The 21,439-nt window shown below is 61.7% G+C and overlaps 1 protein-coding gene across 1 annotated transcript in view; it reads right to left on the minus strand.

Annotated features, from left to right (window-relative positions):
- Positions 1-17,449, minus strand: part of PIK3R3 (phosphoinositide-3-kinase regulatory subunit 3) — a 134,694-nt gene extending 117,245 nt beyond the window's left edge. The window contains exons 1-4 of the mRNA XM_059727775.1: positions 17,281-17,449; positions 16,234-16,619; positions 5,633-5,719; positions 3,976-4,053 (exon numbers count right to left, since the gene is read on the minus strand). Coding sequence (XP_059583758.1) covers positions 3,976-4,053; positions 5,633-5,719; positions 16,234-16,537 — 469 coding nt within the window. The 5' untranslated portion in view covers positions 16,538-16,619; positions 17,281-17,449. The remainder of the gene's footprint in view (positions 1-3,975; positions 4,054-5,632; positions 5,720-16,233; positions 16,620-17,280) is intronic.
- Positions 17,450-21,439: the final 3,990 nt, after the last annotated feature.

A 21,439-nucleotide genomic window follows, 5' to 3' on the forward strand; every position in this document is an offset into this window, starting at 1 on the left:
AGGGCTCGGACTAGATGTGACCTCTGGAGGTCCCCTCCAGCCCACTTGCTGGTACCTCCGTGGGGGCAACAGAGCTGCTAAATGCTTGCCTTAGCCTCCATACTGCCAACTGCAGAAGAGTCTCCTCTGCCCGACTGATGGTGCCGTAGGCGAGCCCCAGCCCAGTCCTCTGCTGCTTCCAAGAAGCTCCAAGCGTCCATTGAAGGCAAGCGACAGGTTGCAGCTGCCCGCGGTTTTGCTGCACCACAGTCTGCCCAGATACCTGCCATTTAAAGACCCTTCCCTGGCAAAGGCTGCGGGGGAAAAAGTGGAGCTGGGGGTTGGCTCTCAGGAGCCAAACATGGTTTTGCAACTTCGTCTTGACCCGTGATACCCCACGCCAAAACCAGCAGCCCGCGGGATGCTGCAATGGGCCGGCTTCCTCCGTCTGCAAGGATCTGGATGCCAGCGTGCGCCCTTCCTCCCCCACTCGCAGTGCTAACTCCGAGCTCCTTGCGTTGCTCCCCCCTGGCAGCCTATTGTGGAGGAGCATTAGCCCTCTATTGTCGGGGTAATTGCCGTAAGCTGTTGATGACAGCAATCAGAAAGCTCGCCTCCGCGTTGTGACAGGCCAAATTGTTCCGCCGCCGCCCTGTCTGCACCCCATCATCTTCCCCGACTGGCTGAGCCGCCGCGCTTCGAGCAGAGACAGCGGGGAAATCACCCACGTCGATGCCAGCGAGAAGATTATCCCCATTCGGGGGACGGTTTCCAGGGGAGGGGAGTCACACGAAGACGGAGGGGAGCGATTCTTCCCCTCTGTTCCCCCGGCGAGGCAAAGGGATGTGGGCAAGGTCACGGCGTGAGCCAGAGGCGATGGGATGTAAGGGAGGGACACAGCCCTCCTTGCTCTCGTGGTGCATCGGTATCGTTTAGGCTGCGTTCGGGCACCAGTCCTGGGCCACTGATGCGTGCTCCACGCTGGGCGGCTCTGCTGGGACCCAAAGGCAGCATCTACCCGCTCAAGTGGTGCTTGCCTATCTCTGCCTGCAGCTGGCCAGGCCGTGGCCTTACCCTTTGGCAGGGCCCTGAGCATGGTGTCCCCCCCCAAGCCCCTTCCTAGGTTCGCAATGTGTACATGGACGACTCGCCCCGTGTACAAGTGCCCCAACTGGACTGTGTGGATCCGGCGGGTCGAAGCTTTTCCATAGAAACTTCCTCCCCCTGGAAGTTGAGAGCAGAGGGCCCCTTCTCAACAACTTGAGGTTTTTCTTTCCAGGAAACCCAGTTTTCAGCCCCAAATCTACTGGGGGGGCAACACAATACAGGTTCCTGGGGGCCAGAGGCTGCGGGAGAGTCCAGTTTTCAGAAAACAGCTGGTATTTCCCAGGGAAAGAAAATCCCCCGTTTGCTGCTAAGCAAGACCTGAAAGCCCTGGGACCCTTCTGGGAAACCGAGGCGCCATGCACTTGACCTGCTGTGCAGAGGGTCACTAGGGCCAGCCGCGGGCTGAGCACGGAGGAGGTGGAGAAGCTGCAACCCGGTCTGGCACAGCGGGTCGCTGCTTCGTGGCCCAGCGGCTCTGTGCTCTCCAAGGCCGTGTCCCGTGGATGTGACACCCCAATGCCACGGTCCCGAGCACACCAGCCCTGCCCGGTGCAGTGGGGAGAGCAAGGCAGCAGGAGCACGAAGACCCCAGCGAGGTCCCAGGGTGCAGCGTCTGCTTTGCAAAGATGGGTGCAATCCCCATCCTGGGGGCTTGTGTCCCCCCGCCCATGCTTCCTCCCACCCAAAGAAATCTGCTGTCAGGAGTGGGCACTCAGACACGGCCCACCCCGGGGCTCCCCTAACACCAGCCCTTCTCCTGCCTGCAGATGCATTGTCCCCCCGGGACCCAGGAGCAGGCTGCATTTCATCTCATCTGTGTGCAGGACCCGGCGCTGATGAGCCATGTCGCAGGATTGGGGAGAAGGGGGGCAGACTCTCCACCCCTGAGGACCATTCAACTTTGCAGCTCTGTTCAGCTGCCCCCGGAAAGCATGATTCACTGCCAGCCGGCGGCTCTGCCCCCCGCCAGGCACGGGCACCCCCGCACCCTCGCGGTGGCAGGAATAGCTCAGCAACCTTTACGGACCCCAGCCGCCCCCTCCAGCTGTGGCAGCTCCCCTCCGGCATGAGAGGAGCCGTGAGTCACGGTCAGAGGGATTGGCCCCGACAGCTGCGAGCTGTTGGATTATCCAACCTCTGAGCAAAACTAGAGACAACCCTGACACAGCACCAGGCATCGCACCCGAACCTGCTGCGGGGAAAGCAGGGGCACCGCGACAGCCAACGTCTTGCTGCTGCAAAGGGGCACCCTTTGCAGCAGACACCCGAGAGAGCCCAGGCAGAGGCTGTGCCCCCGCCACAGAGGACAGCCCCCCAGTTCGTACCAGTCTGAGCATGGGGTCCGATTCCTTCCTGACCTCCAAATGCAGTGTTGATTTGACCCTTAGCAGAGGGACAAGACGCACCCTCTAGCCTGGGCTAGCTGATGTATCTCACACCAGCCCCAGAAGGCAGGTATTTGGTCAGAAAGGGGGTATACCTTCTGGGTATTAAAGCACTGAAACAGGTTCCCCAGAGAGGCGGTGCAGTCTCCATGCTTGGAGGTGTTTAACGCCTGGTAGACAAAGCCATGTCTGGGATGATGTAGTTGGGGCTGGTCCTGCTTGGAGCAGGGGTTGGACTGGATGTGACTCCTGAGCTCCCTTCAACCCTCATTTTCTATGAAGCTCTGATTTTTGTGCTGGAGAAGAGGCCCACACAACACATCGCTCCCTTGGGAGCTGGGCTCTCTTAGCATCCTTCCCTGGACAGTGCTGCCCGGAGCCCCGGTAGGGTCTGGTCCTGCTTGGACTGGGCTGGGGACCAGCGCACGCAGGGGACTCTCCCAGATCCCCCACAAGACCCCACTGCCCCCATCCCCACCGGCCTAGTACTGTGGCTAAAACACAGCTCAGAGACACACGCTCGTCTCAGTGCCCAGGGGAAAATATATAATGCACTTTATCTCCATCCTTTCTCCTTATTTCCTTTGCAATTCTTTGGTCTAAGCAGGGATGAATGCACATGCACATGCATGCGCACACACAGGCACAGGCGCACATACACACACCTGGGCCAGCGCACAGATGCAGGCGCCAAGCAGAGAGGTGCAAAACTCTCCTGTGGCACCAGTCCCTATTCCTGACCCCCTGCACCAGACACCACCCCTCACTGCCACGACACGTGAGGCTCTCCCGGGCCCCCACGCCACCCTCAGGACCCGGTTCCCAGCCGCGATGAGCTCATGCTGCTTTATATAGCTCTTCCATCCGGCTCCTTGCCATGGCAACACGGCCGGGGGGGCCATGCCATGAGGCACGAGGCAGCTGGATCCCCCCTGGCCATGTCTTCTGGGCTCCCAGCGGGACCCAGGTGCAAGCATCGCCACTCCCTGCACACCAGACCCAGCTGGGGGTGCCCGGGGCTGGGTACTGGCTGGTGCCACGGTGCTGTCACCTGGGTAATGGGCACAGGTGAAGCACTCCTCCATCCTCTGCATATGCCCAGATGGGCTGAATTGCACCCCAGTATCACCAGCTCCCAGCCCCTGGTTGGCCACAGTCCCATCCTTGCCTCCCCCAAAGAAGGGGGGATGAACCTGCCCTGCTTGCAGCAAGAGAAGGTGGGTCACAGCCACCCCCACCCCAGCCTGGTCTGCAGGCTCGCTGGCTGGTGCATGGATTTGGGGGCATCACGGCTGGACTCAGGGTCCTGCCGAGGGGCAAGGATGGAGCTGGGGGCAGACAGTATCTGGGGTGGGGGATAAAGGGCAGGTGTCCCCCCGCACCCAGCACCTGCTACTGCTGGACTCACACAGGTGGAAATAAGGGCGGAAATCCCAAGTGTGTCACGTGTGTGCAGGTGCTTGTGTGTGTCATGCGTGTGCACCCACACGCGATGGCGACTTACCCGTCAGCAGGGCCTGCCGGAGCTCGGGGTGGCCGGCGGCGCCGGGCAGGGATCGGTACAGGGCCTCGCTCTCGACACCTGGGGGGAGAGCCGGGAGCAGAGCGTCAGCCTCGTGCCCCTGCCCTTGCACGCAGCAGGATTGGCCCCGGGCTGAGCACGGCGGGGCTCTCGCTTTGGGGGTCCCTGCCCCTCCCAAGAGCCGTGAGAGTCGGGTGTGTGCAATTCTGTGTGTGTGTGTGTGGGTGTGGGGTGCCCCCTGCCGGAGAGACTCAGCACTTCCCGTTTTGTGAGTGTGTAAGTGTGTGAGAGTGGTGTCTGCTGCTGGAGACATACAGCACTGCCTAATGTTGGGCGTGCGTGTGTTGTGTAGAGGTATCCTGCCCGTACATGCACGTGTGTGTTGTGGCCCCTGCTGAAGAGATTCAGCACTACATAGTGTGTGTGTGTGTGTGTGCGTGTGTGTGGTGCTCTCTGCTGGAGAGATTCACCACTGCCTAACGGTGTGTGTGTGCACGTGTAAGTGTATGTGTGTGCACACACAAACGAGTGTGACTGTGCATATGTTTGTGTGTGTGTGAACGTGTGGTGCTGCCTGCTGAAGAGATTCAGCAGAGATTGTGTGTATGTGTGCGTGTGCGTGTACGCACCCGTGTTTGTGTGTGTGCATATGTGTGGGTGCGCAGTGCCCTCTGCTGGAGAGATTCGGCACAGCCTATTGTGTATGCATATGCATTTGTGTATGTGCCCGTGTGTGAGTGCACGCACACACACATACACATGCACAACCGTGATAGTGTGTGTGTGTGTGTGGGGGGGGGAGAGATTCAGCACTGCCTCTGCATGTGCAAGCATGATTGTATGTGTGTGTGTGCGTGCACGTGTGTGTGTGAGTGGTGCCCTCTGCTGAAGGGATTCAGCACTGCCTGTATGTGCATGCGTATGCACAAGTGTGACTGATTGTATATGTGTGTGTGTGTGACAGAGAAGGAGAGGTGCCCTCTGCTGGAGAGAGATGCAGCACTACCTAATTTTGTGTGTGCTGCACACACATGTTGTGTACATGTGTGCCTGTGTGCGCCTGGTGCCCCGCTCGAGATTTAGCACTGCCCATTGTGCGTGTGCAGGTGTGTGCGCAGGCACATGTGAGTGATGCCCTCTGCCGGCAAGACACAGCACTACCTAATTTTGTGTGTCGCGCACACGTGTCATGCCCACTCATGTGTGTGAGCATGGTGCCCCCACTGCAAAGACCCCGTGGCTCCCCCCAGCAAGAGGGTCCACTGGGACAGCGGCTTCTCTCCCAGGAGCATCCCCGTGACCTGAGAGCACGGAAAACTGCCCCCTGCCCTGGCCGAGTCGGTCGCGGCAGCCCTGTACGAGGTGGCCAGACTGGGGGTGGCACTGGGGGCCGGGCCCAAGCCGGGTCCAGCCTGGACAATGCAGCGCTGGGCTGACAAGCAAGCCTCAAGCGTGTCTGGCATGGGCACCTCCGTTTCCCACCCGTGACCGGGGACTGGCTCAGCGGGCGCTGGCGCCGGGTGTCTGGGATGGCTGCAGACCCCGTCGTTCTGGCCACCGGTGCTTAGCAAACCCCGGGTGTCCTGGAGCATGGACGGGTCGTGCCGGGGAGGGGGGTGCAATGCGGGGCACGACCTACCTTGTTTCTCCAAAGCTTCCAGGAGCCTCCTGATGGCCACGGGGGCTTGCTCGGGGAGAGACGTGTGCTCCGCGGCCTCCATGGGCCCTGCAGGGGAGACAGGCAGGGGGACAAGAGGGGTGAGTGAAGGAGGTGGAGGGCAGTGCAAAGCAGCTGGGTTTGGGGCAGGGATCCAGACCTCCCTGGCTGGACCTCCCAGACCGCCCGTCTTGGTCCTGAATCCCCCCCGAGGTCGGTCCAGTCCCTGCAAGCAGCCTGCGACCCCCCACAGCCTCCGTGGATGGCTGGGGTGGCCATGCCGTGGGAGATGCTCTCGGCGGGGGCCTGTTCAGGCCAGGCTGTCCCGTGGCCGGCCAGCCCCTTGCCCATTGCTGCCATGGAGGGACCCCACCAGGAGCAGAAAGAGGCTGCCTATGCCACATCCACCGTACAGGTCCTCCCCGCTGGACCCTCTCTGCATGCCTGGGAGCTAAGTCTCGGTGTCTGGACCTTGCACTTCATCACTGTGAATGGGTCTGTGCTGCACCCCTGGCATGTGCTAAGCGTGCACCAAGGTCTTGGCATTACCCGGGCTCCACGGGGGGCACTAATGCAGGGATACACCTCTCCCGGACATCACAGACCCCCTCCCGAGAGGCTGCTCTGTCCTGCCCAACCACCGCCGCTCCGTCCCCGAACGACCCGGCGGACAATGCCGTGCGTGCCTGACCCTACATCAGCTCAGCACTGGGTGCAACGAGAGATCCCCCGAAGAAATCCTCACCCGCAGCCACACTGGGCCTGGCTTTAAAAGCCCGAACGCAAGTCTCTGCAGAGGAGATGCCACATGCAGAGGATCCGTCGCGTGGAGGGGGTCCGTGGGCCTGATCCGGGCACGTAGCACTCATCCAGCCTGCACGGCCGAGGAGTTTGACAGAGAGTCTCCATCCCCGGTGTGCAGGGGTGGATCCAGGGGGGTGCAGTGGTGCATTTGCACCCCCTTGGGTTCCTGCTCTGCCCAAAGCTGCTTTGCAGAGGCTGCCAAGCCCGGGGGGGCTCCCCTGGGAGAACCAGAGGGGAACACCCAGCGAGCCCCACGAGCCCCCTCTGCTCCCTGATCTCTCCCAGCGCCACCCGGGGTGCATGGCAAGGAAAGGGACTTGTCTCTCCGCTGCCGGATGGTTGGAGTTTCTCCTGGCAGGAAGGGCTTTGCGCTGACGCAGGGCCTGGCCCAGACAGGGAAGCTAAACCTGGTTTCACTTAGTATCCCGAGTTGAAAGAAGAGCCAGCGAGTTCCCAGCCGGGGGGACCGGACCCTTTCCAGCTGCTTCCCACAGCTACGGCTGCAGCCAGCTCCTAGCAAAATATCCTAGGGGCATGGGGGGCAGAGCGTGGGGGCCTCATCGTCCTGCCCAAGGTCACTGCCATGGATATAGAGCCTGTTACCCCTCGGTGTGCGAACATACTGCTTTCTCTGTGCGCTAGCTGTGCAAGCCGACACATCATGCAGATTTCCACCCACCCCGTGCTAGCACAGCCCCGGGGGCAAGACAGCCAGCCCCCATCGCCCCCGAGCCGGCAGCCCCATTCACCGCATGCCCGTCACAGCTGCATGCGGTGCCGCTGGCAGTGGCTGCAAGCTATATACCGACGCAGAGACCTCCAGTGCTACCGGCCCGCGGGGCTGCAGCTTGAATCAGAGTCGGGCCCTGCCGGCTGGGCCTGACACACCCCGAGCCCCCCGGGGACCAGGCCCAGAGGGGACACGCACACAAACCAGTGAGGTCCCTCACCTCCTGGGGCAATGAGTTCCACCAGTTAACTCCGCTTTGCATTAAAAAGTCCTTTCTCTTGTTCGTTTTAAGCCTGTCACCTGCTGATTTCAGCAGTGCCCCCTCTTTCTAGTGCTCCGGGACTTGGTGAACAACAGGTCCCTGCTCCCCGTGCCCACCCCTTGGTGCTTTTATAGACCCCCCCGGCCTCCTCCTTTCCAGACAGAAGAGCCCTAAGCGTGTTTAGTCTCTCCTGGTCTGGCGACAGCCCCCTGATCGTGTTGGCTGCCTTTCTCCAAGCCTTTTCTAAGGCTCCTCCACTCCCCCATGAACCCAGAGCCCGGACGCAGGCCTGGGCTCCCTTCCTGCCCCCCCCCCCTCGCATTTCTAACCAGGCAGCAATGAGAGACTCACTCGACTTCATAGCTGGTTATCCTCTACCTGATCCCTACTAAGCAACTCATTCCACGAGTGTTAACGACCCTCTTCTTTTTCACGGTCTCCATGTGCCACCCAACAAGCTCGCCCCGGCTCTGCCCTGCTGCTGCTGCCTGTTGGCTGCTCCTGGTCACGAAGCTCCTATTTCACAGCCCCGCAGACTGCTTTTCACTCGCTGCAATGAGGTTATATTTGTTTGCGCTCCATCTTAGACTGCAGAATCCAGGCCCCTGCTCCAGCCTTTGCAACGGCTGACCTCACAGCCTGGCAGGGCGAGGGGAGTGTGACCTGCCAAGTGCGACTAACATTTGGCAAAGGCTCTCAGCCTCCTTCCGCCTGCTGCTGCGCTCTGGGGCCAGCTGCTGGGATGGAAACGGGCACCGAATCCCACTCCGGACAGCGCCCGGTTCGGCGGCCCCACCCCAGCCCTGGCCAGCCCTCTCCCCGGCTGGGTCCCAGCCTCTCTTTTTCCTGCCTGGGTGGGAGAGCAGGGGTATCCCTCCTCAAGGACCTCAGAGCATGCACTCGTCTGGAGAGAGCGACCGAGGGCAGGCGTTGAACTCTCCTTCCTCCCCGGGCTTTGAAACAGGACAGGCCAAGAGCTACACCAGCTGAAAGCACCAGGCCAGCGGGGAATCAGCTGAGGCTGGGAGCAAGGCGGACCAGGAGCTGGGCTGATAGGGGACCAGTTTGCAGCTGGGAGGACCAATTTGCAGCTGAGCTAATAGGGGACCAGTTTGCAGTTGCAAGGACCAGTTTGCTGCTGGGCTGATAGGGGGCCAGTTTTCAGCTGAGCAGATAGGGGACCAGTTTGTGGGGTCCCGTTTGCAACTGCAAGGACCAGTTTGCAGCTGGGCTGATAGGGGACCAGTTTGAGGGGACTGGTTTGCAACTGCAAGGACCAGTTTGCAGCTGGGCTGATAGCGGACCAGTTTGGGGGGGCCAGTTCGCAGCTGGGTTGATAGGGGACCAGCCTGTGGGGGTCGTTTGCAGCTGGGAGGACCAGTTTGCAGCTGGGCTGACAGGGGACCAGGAGCTGAATGGAGTCAGCAGGAAGAAACAAAAAACTGCCAGTGCACTGGGCTATACCAGCAGTGGCGAGGCCTCTGCTCCGCTCAGCGCTGGCGAGGCCGTACGTGGACGTGGGCGCCAGGTCCCGCCGGGGCACAGCACATCAAGAGGGATGCGCAGTAATTCAGAGAAGAGAAACAAAACTGGGAACGGGGCGGGCACGGACAGCTGGAGGAGCTGGGGCTGTTGAGTCCGGAGAAGGCTGACGAGGGTGAGTTCGAGGGCGGCTCTCTGGAGGATGGAGATGGTCTATTCTCCCTGCTCTCGAGGGGGAATCGAGGCTGGGGGTAAGGAGGAGCTTTCTCAGCTCGGCAGTGACTTGCCAGCCTTTCACAGAGGCACAGGGTGAAGCCCCTGGCTGCAGAAAAGCCTCTCTGGAAGGGCTGCGGGTGCAGGCGGCCGCTCCGGGGTGGCTGGAAGCCACCGAGCGCTGAGCAGCGAGGCTCACAGGGGCAGCTGGGACCACGAGCACGAAGGCTGAGAGTCGGCTCCTCGTGCAGCACCTCCCTCGCTGCCCAAAACTGCCCTCTGAGCCAGCACGTCTGCGCCCGGCCACTCGGAGCTGCAGCCCAGCGGAAAAGCACGCGGCCTCTTTCTCTCCATCGCTCTCTCCCTCTCTGGCCGCCCAGCCCGGCTCGGGGCCAGGCCTGTCCCAGCTCTTGCAACCTCTCCAGCAGCGCTTCTCAGCTGCATTAGACTGGAGGGAAGATGCCGGTGGTTTTCCCTTGGGTGGTGGAAAAAATCCTAGAGCGATTCTTCCGTTGCAAAGAACTCAGCGAGCCCCGACGGGGCCAAGGGGTTTGGACGCTTTGGCTTCCTATGTGAAATCTTGGGGTTTATCCCATGGATCACCTTGCCCACGTCGTGGCGCTCATGCCTGCGGCACCCCTGAAAGGATCTCAAGGCACCCCAGAGGCTGCAGCACCCGGTTGAGAATCACCGGCCTATATGATGCATTAGACGGTAACGTGTTTATGGCTCGGGGTGCATGACCCAAGCAGCCCTTGAAGGGCTGCCGGGGAAAGTTATTCCAGCCATCACCTGGGGCCGGGGTCTCTGCTGGCCCGAGGTCACCCGTCACAGGCGCCGACTCGTGTGGGATTCAGGCGACAGTCCCCGACAGCAATGCAGAACTGCTGTGACCCAGGGCCCTGTCCCCTTGGTCCCCAGCATCCCTACCCCCTCGGCTGTGCAGAAGCACTGGCCCAGGCGTCACGAGTTCGGCGCTGACTCTCTCTCTGGCTCCCTCCCAGCGCTGGGACGGTTTCTCTCTGGCAAGAGCACGCAAAGGACATGTTGATTCCTTCCGAGTTCGAGGCACACGTCTAGCTGGAGAGAGCCAGCGGCAGTCCCGCCAGAGGCACTGGGTGCTGGCTGCAGCCCAGTCTGGGGTGGGACGGGTTTGATCCTGCCTCAGGGGTTGGACTAGGAGTGACCCTTCCAGCCCTGCTTTGCTCAGACTCGACGCCCCGGGGGCTTAGCACTGATTTACGGGGCAGTGGAACAGCCCTCGGCCTGCTGCCACCTCTCCATGCGTCCGTAAGGCCTCGGAAAGCTGCACATGAGCCAGTCTGGGCTCTGTGCATCAGTGGAGGAAAAAAATCAGGGCACAGGAATGGATAAAAATATCAGGCTTTTCTTGTGCAAAGAGATTGGATCCGGCTCACAAAGGTCTGAGCGGTCCACGCTCTGTTAATGGGGTGCTGCTGCCCCCAAGCCCGCAGCCTCTGCCGACTCTCCCCATGCCATTGGTCACCGCACTCGGCGGCAGCACGGGTTTCGGTGCAAGCTGCATTTGGGGGTGACAGCGTAGCGTGGGGCAGCGGCGGGGGGATCTGTGCCCCGCGGCGGTGGTCAGCTGTTAGACCAGGCCGGCGAGCCCTGGGGGAGGATGGACAGTGCATCCCACATCCAGGCACGGGGCACTGGATGAGAGAGACGGCGAGCTGGATGGGACCTCCAGAGATCATCTAGACCAACCCCGGGGCGGATCGGGGGGTGCAGCGGTGGGCTTGCACCCTGCTTTGCTTCCTGCTCCACCCAAAGTTTAAAATCAACCTCCTGGCCGTGGCACTTCTAGCCAGGCACCCTGAGTCACTTGACTTCATAGCTCATCATCCTCTACCTGATCCCTATTAAACTCTTTATTCTACAGGTGCGAACGGCCCTCCTTTTCGGGATCTCCGCCGTCCACCCACCAAGCTCGCCCTGGTTCTGCCACGCTGCCGTCTTGGCTGCTCTTGGTCACGAAGCTCCTATTTCACAGCCCTGCAGACTCTTTTAACTCGCTGCAATGACGTTATATTTGTTTTTGCTTCAATCTTAAATGGAAAAATCCAACCCCTGGCCTCTCAGTAATGCTGCTAGATTATTTTTTATGGGAGGAACATGTGTGTTGTGTTACATGCGAACATGCACCTCGCCCTTTGCACCCCGCTTGCCAAAACCCTAGATCCACCCACGGTCCAACCCCTGCCTGAGGCAGGATCAGCCCTGTCCAAACCAGCCCAGGCCAATCTACTGTCAATGCGAAGTGACCCCAGTCACGCAGCGCGGGGCATCACACCTGCCCCAGCCACAGGGAAGGCAGGGGGACCGCGGCCGCCAACCTCCTGCTGCTTCGAAGGCAACCCCTCTCCTCCAGTTTGTATCAGTCTGAGCATGGAGTCAAATGCCTTCCTGACCCCCATTTTGGTATCAGCGAGACGCCCCAGCCAGGACCCTCGGGGTTCAAGTCCCAGAGTAGCACTGGCACAGACCGGGTCGAACTGGAGGAGGAAGATGCTCCAGAGTCCATGTCTGCAGAGGGGTATAAGAGCCAGGGAACCATCTCTTCCAGCATGCACGCACACAGCGAGGAGCATCCCCTGCTTCGCACCCCCTACCTCTCCCACCGGCACAGACACCACGAAGCAAATCCAGGAACGGAGGATGCCAGCCGTGTAAAACCCACCCCCCTTGTTCCAGCAGAGCAAGGGAAGGCATCCAGGGGCAGCGTGACCTCGCGGCAGCGGCTGGCTTCGGGCGGAAGAGGTTCCTCCATAAAACCCCCCGGAGGGGAGGAAAGCGAGGGCAGGAGGGGCTGAAAGGGCCTGGCCCCAGCCCCCTCCGCATCCACATTGCTGAGCTCTGCTGGGTCTCATCAAGAGCAAAGCTCTGTGGACCTGACCAGGCCTGGCTAAATCCACTGGGAAGGCACGCTCGCCTGGCTGTATCGGGGTCTTCCTCCCCCAGCCGTGGACATGTCCGGGTGCAATCCTTCCGGCGACCCTCGGGCCCCTCTGTGCGGACTCCACGCTGCGCTGGGGATATCAAAAGCTCGGGAACGCAAGGCCTTTCCTCTGCTCCCTGCATCCTTTCGATTTATTCATCCAGCCGGAGAGGACCGAGCACTAGCGACCACAGCTCCTATTTTGGACTAAATGGGGCATTGATCACTTCTCCCCACTGGCCGCGGCATGGGGGGACTCTTAAAAGGGGCCTGCAACGGGAAATGCACGCAGAGGCTTTAATTTCTGCTTCTCCAGGAGACCGGCGGAAATGTCCCGGGGCCTTTCCCTTCGTCCCGTCCAGAGGGATGGGAGGAGCGGGGGGATGCTGGACTCGCACGGGCCGCGAGAGAAAAGCAAGCGAGCAGATGGGAAAGCTTGCAAAGAACATTTTTTCCAACTATTTAGTTGGCCTAATAAAACAAATATCACATCTACCCAAAGAACCTGGCCAGCGGATGGGAAGGAGCTCGTGCATCCTTCACCCCGGGAACGAGCCTTTTGCTATCCTGGGCTTTGCAAGGCCTATTTAACAGCAAGGGCTTGGAGAAAGGATCTCTGTCTGAGCGGCAGCCATGCGTCCCCCAGCCCCGCTGCTCGGTTGGGCCTGCTCCATCCTCCATCCTCGGACTAAACCGTTTTGGTGACGGGGGGCAGGAGGGGGCATGTGGAGCTTTGCCCGTGAGAGACAGAAAAGGGAGCAGAAAGCAGAGCAGCACATTGGGCAGGGGCAGAGCAGCAGATCAGGCAGAAAAGCCCAGGCAGGGAGGAGCAGCAAGCAGACAGGCAGACTGGCAGGGAGCAGAAAGCCGTAGCCTTATCCATCCGCCTCTCCACTGGGCCGTAGCCCGCTGGACTGTGCTGCCACCGGTTATGCCGGTGGCGACCGAGCTGAGCTGTGCGCGGGGCCCGAGACGAGGGGTGCGGAGGGTTTGCGGGCCAAAGGCGGTGCAGGGCCTGGTCAGGAGAGAGGGCGTCCTTCTGGCTGCGCCGGGCTGGCACACGTCAGAGCCAGCGATGCTGCCACGTTTCCACGCCGCTTCTCGGGGGAGACGAGGCCACGCCGTGCCAGGCACTGTACAAACCACAGCTCGCAACCCCAGCGGCGACAGTGGGACGAGCTCCATGGGGAGACGACCCCGATCAGCAGGAGAGAGTCGATTATCTGTGAGGCTCGTTAAACACCCACCACTCCCGTGTTGCCGGCCTTGCTCTTATCTCCCCGTTTAAATAGCAACAGCGCTGAGCTCCCAGATGCTGACGTGGGGCCTGGCAGCCTCAGCTGTCTGCATGCTTTCCAATGGTCGGGGCCGTGTCCGTGCCCTGCCGTGGCTCAGGGACAGCGACCTCAGCGTCACGTTTGCACTCAGCAGAAGCCCTGCTGGGAGGGAGACCACGGACTCCGAGCCCACGCTTGAGGTGGGATCCCGTCAGTCCTGTTTATCTTGTGAGCTCCTGATGGGGACCGGCATCCAGGGGAGCGTGCATCCAGGTGTCCACGACCAGGCTGGGCAGGAGAAAGGAAGTGGAGTGGCTGCAGCTTGACAGAGAGGTGAGGTGACATGACCAAGGCCACATGGGGATGCCAGTGGCAGAGCCAGGAATGGCCCCAGGCTCTGTTGAGTCCCAGTCGAGGCCCTGTCCCCCCTGCCGTATGTGTCCTGACTAACCGATCCCAGCCATGTGTCGGTCCAGCCTGTTCTTGCAAACTTCCTGGGATGGAGACTCCCCACCTCTCTAGGTACCTGGTCCAGCGCGTGACCCGCCTCAGAGTCAGAAAGTCTCTCCCAATCTCCAGCCTTAGTTTCCCCTGCTGCAGCTTGAAGCCATGGCTCCCTGTGGCCACAGCGAAAACCCCATCTCCATCCTCGCTGTAATCGCCCTCCAAGTTGTTGAAGGCCATTATTAAATCCCCCTCGGCCTCCTCTTCTCCAGACCCAACCACCGCAGCTATGCCAGCCCGTCCTCATCAGTCGTGCCCCCGACCCCTGATCATTTGGGTTGCTCCGTGCTGGGATTTCCAACCAGTATAACCTGTCATGCTGACAAAAGCCCTTGCCCAGGGGTTGGCAATATTTGGGAGCCGCAGGTCAAATCAGAGCAGCTCTGGCCGGAGGAAGGCTGACCCGGCCCCCTGCCCCAGTACCAGCCCCCGGTGCTCTGGTTTTTCAGGCTGGAGGGTGTTGCTGGAGCCAGGCTGCGGGTTGCTGACCCCTAACAGGGAGGGCTTTGCACTGCTAACTCTCTCTGCCCACAACAGGGGAGGGCCGCACCCCAAATCCTCCCCGAGCTGCCCCATCCTGGACCCACATGGCTCTTCCAGACGGAGATGGGCTTCCTCATGGCCATTGCCGCTGCCACCACCAAGGCTGCTCTTCATTTCCCAGAGAGGGAAACTTCCCATCCAGGCAGCCCAGACCAAACGGGCCTCAACGTTGTTAGGCTCCAGGACCCTCCTTCATAGACCCCAGATCCCCGCCTCGGACAATGCCAGCTCTTTGCTTTCGCTCATCTCTTGACTGCAGTGAGAGGCTAGAGCAAGTCTTGTGTCGGGAGGACACGGCAGGTTTTGACCCTCTGGATTCCTGTTTAAAATCTCTGGGTTGCTCTTGGGAATCCACATAGGTGTTTGCTACCAGTGCTTAGGTTGGTTGGGCCCCCGCGGCACTCTTCAGAGGCTCTCCCAGCACCCCAGGGTCACCCCGGTTGAGAATCACATTGGATGCTTGGAGAAGAGTCTCCACTTGCCTCCTTTCAAGCAAAGCATTTCCCCTCTTTGCCCACATTCATTCAACAGTGGCGGAGCCTGAGCAGGTGACAGAGGTGGAGCTGCGTCTACAGGACAGAGGCTGTGCCTGGTTTGGAAGCAGGCGACAAATGACCCGACATCCTCCACCAGCTGCTGCGTCCGTCTCCCCAGCCGGCGGTCAGCGATTCTCCTGACTCATGATCAATGGCAGCGGGGGGGGAAGGGTCTCCCCTTTGCCCAGGTGCCCATGAGAGGCCATGGCACCTAACGAAGCAGGTGGATGAGCGTGTGCCAGGCTACCTGCTCTCAACACTTCAGCTGGGTGCATGCCATCTCTCCACGCCCCAGCTCCCGCTGCAAAGCCTCTCGGCACCCGTGCTCAGGGGAGACCTGTGGGCAGTATAGGGGCAGTGACACACAGCTGAGCCATTGCAGCAGCACGGAGGGCAATGCCATGCAGCAGACTTAGCAGCCATGTGTGCAGGGGGAAGTCAGGACCGCCTTGTCCCCATCTTGCATCAGCCAACCAGGGACAAATTGCAATGCTGCATCCTGCTCCTCTCTCCCCACCGACGCTGGAGGCTCCTGGCTTCAGTACTCAAGCTCCGTGCACCCGGCGATTGCAGAGAACGGTAGTAGTGCAGACAGGACCCAGCCGCAACCTTGCTGAAAGCTCCAGCAGCCCTGTCCTGTTACGGGGACACAGGTCCTGTATCTAGTACAGCATCAAGCCGTGCCCCAGCATGGGGGAACTGATATTACAGGCGCCAGCAGAGACAGGCCAGCATGGCAGGCGGGTCCTGGATGGCAGCTGGGAAGGGAACGGTGCCCCTTGACCCAGCCTGACCCTGCTCACACGAACCAGGGGCCCTCTGCGTGCCCATCTCTGCCAATACCCAGAGCCCTGCTCTCGATGCCTGCCAGCCTGGAAGTGGGTCCTTGCAAACGCCCGGTGCCCAACCGCGGCTGGGTCTCTCCGCAAGCATGGAGGAGCTTCTGCAAGTACCAGAGCAAGGAAGGGCAGGCGGAGCATTTTGGGGAGGGAGCACGGGGTGTGCACCTCCCGCTGCGGGGAATGGCAGGACAGAGCCATGACGACCTGCACCCCGAAAGGCCGGGGGTGTTGCTTTGGCACCTGGGGCGGGGGATTGCTGAGAGACCCCCAGGCCACTCCACTCCCTGCTCAAAGCCATGGTGCCGTGTGGCTGCATCCTGCCCTGGGTTAAAGAGGGGTCCAAGAGCCAAGGTTGGGGGGGGGCAGGAGTGCCCTTCTCCTCTGCACGAGGCTGGCCCGTGCCTCCCTCCGACCCCCAAGGTACTCACCTCGAAGCTGGCCGGCAGGCGCCCCGGGTGGGGCGGGTGGCACGGGCCGGGGCCTGGCTTTGGGGGCGATGGCCATGACCCTGACGGGCCCCACGTACTCCACATAGGTGCCCGGGAAGTCTCCGCGCTCCTTGGTGCGCTCGTTGAGGCCGCTGAGCCAGCCCTGGGGGCTCCGCTCGTCCCCCTCGGGCAGCCCTGCCACGCTCACCGTCAGCAGGTCCCCGGGGGCCAGCGCCAGGTCTTCGTCCCGCGCCTTCTGGTACTCATACAGTGCCCGGTACTGCAGCCCGTCCTGCGAGGCCATGGCTGGCGGGGCCGGGCCGGGACCCTCACTCGTCTGGCATCGAGGGTGCGGAGAGCAGAGGAAGGTCTCGGCTTCCCCGTCTCTGCGGGGGCAAGAGAGGAGCTGGGTTAGGGGCTCAGCAGCTCCATCCGGTCCCAGGAGCAGGCACGAGCCGGGGTGCTGGCGGGAGGGGCCGGGAAGCCGACGGGCAGGTTGCCGGCTGGGCTGGGCACCGGCCTCTGCCCCTTTCCGGGCTGGCTCCATTGCAGCCGGGAGCGCCGAGAAAGCCGCGGGGAGGGCACCGGCGGAGGGGTGCTCCTGGCACCCCCAGCTCAGGCCCAGCCGGGACGACTCCAGTCCCTGCCCAGCTTCCTCGCCAGCCCCGGGGAGCGGAAATTAGCTGGCCGAAGGGAGAGCAGGGGTGGGCATGGGGTTGTCGGGGGGGGGAGAAGAGGGCTGCCTTTCCTCGGCTTTGAGAACAAGCATGCACACACACATGCCCAAATGCACATGCACACGTTTCCATAGGCAAGCAAATGCCTGCCCACACGCCTAGACACGCACGCACACACATGAACACACGCACTTGCTCATGCATGCACGCATGCACAAATGCACACGCACGCGCTTCCATATGCACGTTCGCGTGTGGATACACATACTCGCTCATGCACATGCACACGAAAGCTCCCCCCTTGGCTAACCTCCCCCGCCACCAGTGCCGCCTGCACCCCGGGGCCCCCCAACACGCGTGTGCGTCTTACCACGCCACGTCCCAGCTCCGCGGGTGGCCTGCGGAGGCTCACGCGCCCCACCCCGCGGGCTGAGGGGGCCAGGGAAGGGCTGGCTTGGCAGCTCCCCGCATCCGCCTGCCTCGTCTCCTCTCCCCCCGGGCCCTGGACTCCCGGGCTGAGCTGGAGCGCACGGCCGCGGCCTCCTGTCCCCCCTGCTCCCCCGGGCTGCCTGCCGCTCCCGCACTGCCGCACGCTTTATACGCTTTTTGCAGTGATGTCAGTGGACACACCTCCTCGCTGGCTGTGCTAGCGCTGGCTGCAGTGCCGGGGGGACCAGAGCAGGGGCGGGGGGGCGCGGGGAAGCGGGCAGGGAGGGAAGAAAGCAGCAGGCGGAGGGGGAAAGTCAATGGAGAAGCATCCCCAGGCCATAGCCCTGGTTCAAAATACAGCAGGAGGGAGATGGGAAAGATGGATGAAAGAGCCACGGGGAGAAGGCGGAGGGAAGGGAAGGGAAGGGCCGCGCTGGGGGAGGCGTGAGGCCCACTCAGATGCAGGCCAAGCCAAGAGAGCCGGGGTGGGCGGCCGGGCGAGTCTCCAGGCCCCGGGGAGCAGAGGCAGGGAGAGTCGCGGCTCCACATCCAGCCCCTTGTCGGAGACAGGATTCAGACAAACCCATTGTCCAGCTTCTGAGCACAACTACTGTCACCCCCGATGCAGCGCCGGGCGTTGCACCCGAGCCTGCCGCAGCCGGAGCAGGGGGGCCGCGGCGCCCGTCGGCCTGATGCTGTAAACGATGCTCCAGAGACCCCAGGCCGAAGCTGTGCCCCTGCTGCGGAGGAAGGAAACGCCCCCAGTCCAAACCAGTCTGACTATGGGGTACAATCCCTTCCTGCCCCCAGTGCAGCGTCGGGCTGAGCCTGAGCGCGGAGGCAAGACCCTCCAGCCAGGACCCTGCGGGGTTGGTGCCAGGATCCAGCCCGGTCCCATCCCCCTCTGGGGGAGGCTTCAAAACCCTCTGACATGTCGGGGTGTCTCCAGAGCGGGGGGTGATGCCAGCCCCAGTGCGAGGGAATCGGCTCCCAACTGGGTGCGGGGGTCCCAGGGCTGCCCCGGTCACGACAGCTCGGCTCTAGGTCCGGAGCCTGATGGGACCCCGACCCTGCCTGGGCTGGTCCCAGTACCCCCCCAAGCGCAGGGATAACACTAGAGCCGTGGGGCTGGCAGGGGTCGCATCCAGTCCAACCCCCTGCCTGAGGCAGGACCAGCCCCAGACGATGCCCAGCCTCTGAGCAAAATGAGCGTCACCCCTGACACAGCACCAGGCATCGCACCCGAAATCTGCCCCAGGGAAAGCAGGGGGGCAGTGGAGGCCAATGTCCTGCTGATGTAAAAAGCTGTTAATATGCAGCCCAGACACCACAGGGAGAGGCCGTGCCCCTGCTACAGAGGAAGGCAAAACCCACCAGTCCAGACCAGTCTGACCCCCTTCCTGCCCCCAGTGTAGCATCGGGCTGAGCCTGAGTGCAGGGGCAAGACCCTCCAGCCAGGACCCTCCGGTTTGGTCCCAGCAGGAGCACTGGCACAGCCCAGCGTCCACCCACAGCGCCCTGTCCATCCATCCCTGTAACTCCGGGGAAAGCCGGTGGGGAAAGAAACGGAGCTGATAGCAGCCCCTCGGGTGCCCGAGGCTGGGCAGCTGCTCCCTGCACTTACCGAGGCCTCGATCCCCACAGGTCAGCACCCGCTTAGGGCGACGGGACCCCACCAAAGCCAACGTGGGGGCTGAAAGCACGCTCCGGGCCTCCGGCTTCGGCTGCAGCGATAACCCGTGCAGCATGTGTCAAGCTGCCCTTCACAGAGCCGCTGGCACCGGGCAGAGGGAGCTAATCATTAACCACCGCCCGGCTGCAGATGGGGAAACGCGCTCACTACCCAGGCTTTGGTGCCAGCCAGCAGCAGCCCAGTGGGGCCGTATCAGGGATGCTTGGACATCTAGGACGGGAGGAAGGGTCCGAGGGATGGGGAGAGGTTGTGCTCGTGTCTGTCTGGGGCTGGGGACAGTCATGGTCACACGCAGGCCGTGGGGTAGGCGGGGACAGGCCATCATGGGGACATTGAAACTGGAAGGGACCCCCCCATGCATCCTTTGCTCTGCCACAGACTTCCTGCTCAGCCTGAGGCACATCACTTAGCCTGGATCTACCTCCCCCCTGCTCCATACCAGGGGTTCGTGCCTCAGTGACCAGGACACGCTCAGGCTCACGTGTGTGGGTGGCCACATCCAAGTCAGCAGCAGCCCCCTCCTGCCCTAACCAGGCCCAGGCCCAGGCCCCAGGGTGCTAGGCGCTGTACAAACACATAGCTGAGGCACAGCCGCCTGCCCAAAGCATCACGCTCCATCCAAGCAGGCAAAGGCTCTGCTTGGGTTGATCCTTTTTTGGCTTTCTGGGTTGGGCTTCTCCAGCGATCTGGGATGGATGGATGAGTCCCATGAGCTCAACAAGCAGCAGGAACTGGCGGGGGCCGGTCCTGCCTTCCACGAGGATGGGATCTTTATCGCGGGAGTGGCCCAGAGCTTGGGGCACAGGCAGGGAGCCTGCAATGGGAGCAGCTGGGGGAGAAGATGCCTTCGCCCCCGGGAACCTGTTGGAAGAGAAACCCAAGGCTGGGAGCGGAGCAGGGATCCAGCCCCAGATCGTGCTCTGCAAAGCAACCAACTGGGAGCTTCCCCGTGCGAAAACTCACCCAGGATGTTGGCAAATGCAGCCGATAGTGAGACTGAGGATCCCAGCTCGAGTCTCAGCCGTCTTTGTGGCTTGATCCTGGCCAGTTTTCAAGGACTTGGGCTCCAGGGTAAGGCTGAGGCCGGACAACTTGGTGCATGGCTGGCTTGGTGCCCAGGCCCTGCATTGCTGGGGCAGCTCTCTCCAGCTGCCCTGAGCCTCACCGGGGGTCCTGTTGGCCCAAAGTCAAGTCCGCCTGCTCCCTCCTCTCTGAATGCAGTTATGGGGCACAAAAGCCACTCTCTTGCCAGGTCTCCTTGGCTTCCAGCCCATTCATCTGGCTGGCACCAGGCACAGGACCCCCTTCCCGAGCCAGGAATAAGAGTCTGGGACCCAGAGAGAGCACCGTGTGTGCATCTCCCCCACCACCCTGCAAGCTGGCACAAAATGGGCGCAGCTGTGACTGCAGGCAGAGGAGGGGCATCTCCATTAAAGACACGGCAGGGTACCCGCTGTCACCACTCAGCCTCTCTTGCCTGGCTTGTTTGCCTCTGTTTGTAGCAGACGGTGCTAGCTATCATGGTGCCAGGTGCTGTACAAGTAGAAGCTGCCCGCCTCTGAATTGCAGAGCATCAGGACTGAGCTCTGTAGCCTGGGGCCGGGGAGCACCAGGGCAGCCCGGGTGTCATGTTAACGAGGGGGGAGGCTGGTGCTGGCAGGGATCAGGTGTGAGCAGGGGCGGGAACGCCTGGGCTGGTGGGGAGCAGAAACGTGCCCTGGACTGAAAGCAACTGCCTCCTTCCAAAGGCTTCTCTCCTGCCGCGCCAGCGCCTGGCAGCGGCCACCCGGGTCCCCCGGCCAGGACGCCTGCTCAAAGGATGCCTCAAATTGTGGCAGGAACATGCACATACATGTGCGCACATGGCACGCACCAACATGCAGATATGCACATGCCACTGCATGCATGCATGTGCATGCCAACACATGCACACATACACATGCCACCACGCACACACCTGCACCCTCAATGCACATGCACGTGCTACTGCACACACACATCAATGCCTGCATGTATGCATATGCCGTTGGACACATACCTGCACACGCCATTGCACACACACTTGCACATGCCACTGTGTGCACTCACATACCAATGCATGCACACCTGCACACACCACTGGATGCGTGTGCACATGCAGGTGTGTGTATGCACACATGTGCATGCATAGACCTACATGCATGTACACGCACACCTGAACATGCACATGCACGTGCATGCACCTGTAGTCATACACACAAGTGTGCGTGTGTGCATGTACACACATACCCATGGCTGCAGTAGCTCCATCCCAGCACCTCAGGGAAAGGCTGATGAGGATCGCAGCGGCCCTCTGCCTTGGGCAGAGTCCCGAACTGGTGACCAGATCCAGGCCTCCCAGCCCCGTACAGAGGCTAAGCCAACCCCC

The sequence above is a fragment of the Alligator mississippiensis genome, chromosome 5, assembly GCF_030867095.1.
Source record: "Alligator mississippiensis isolate rAllMis1 chromosome 5, rAllMis1, whole genome shotgun sequence".
In the NCBI taxonomy this organism is placed as follows: Eukaryota; Metazoa; Chordata; order Crocodylia; family Alligatoridae; genus Alligator; species Alligator mississippiensis.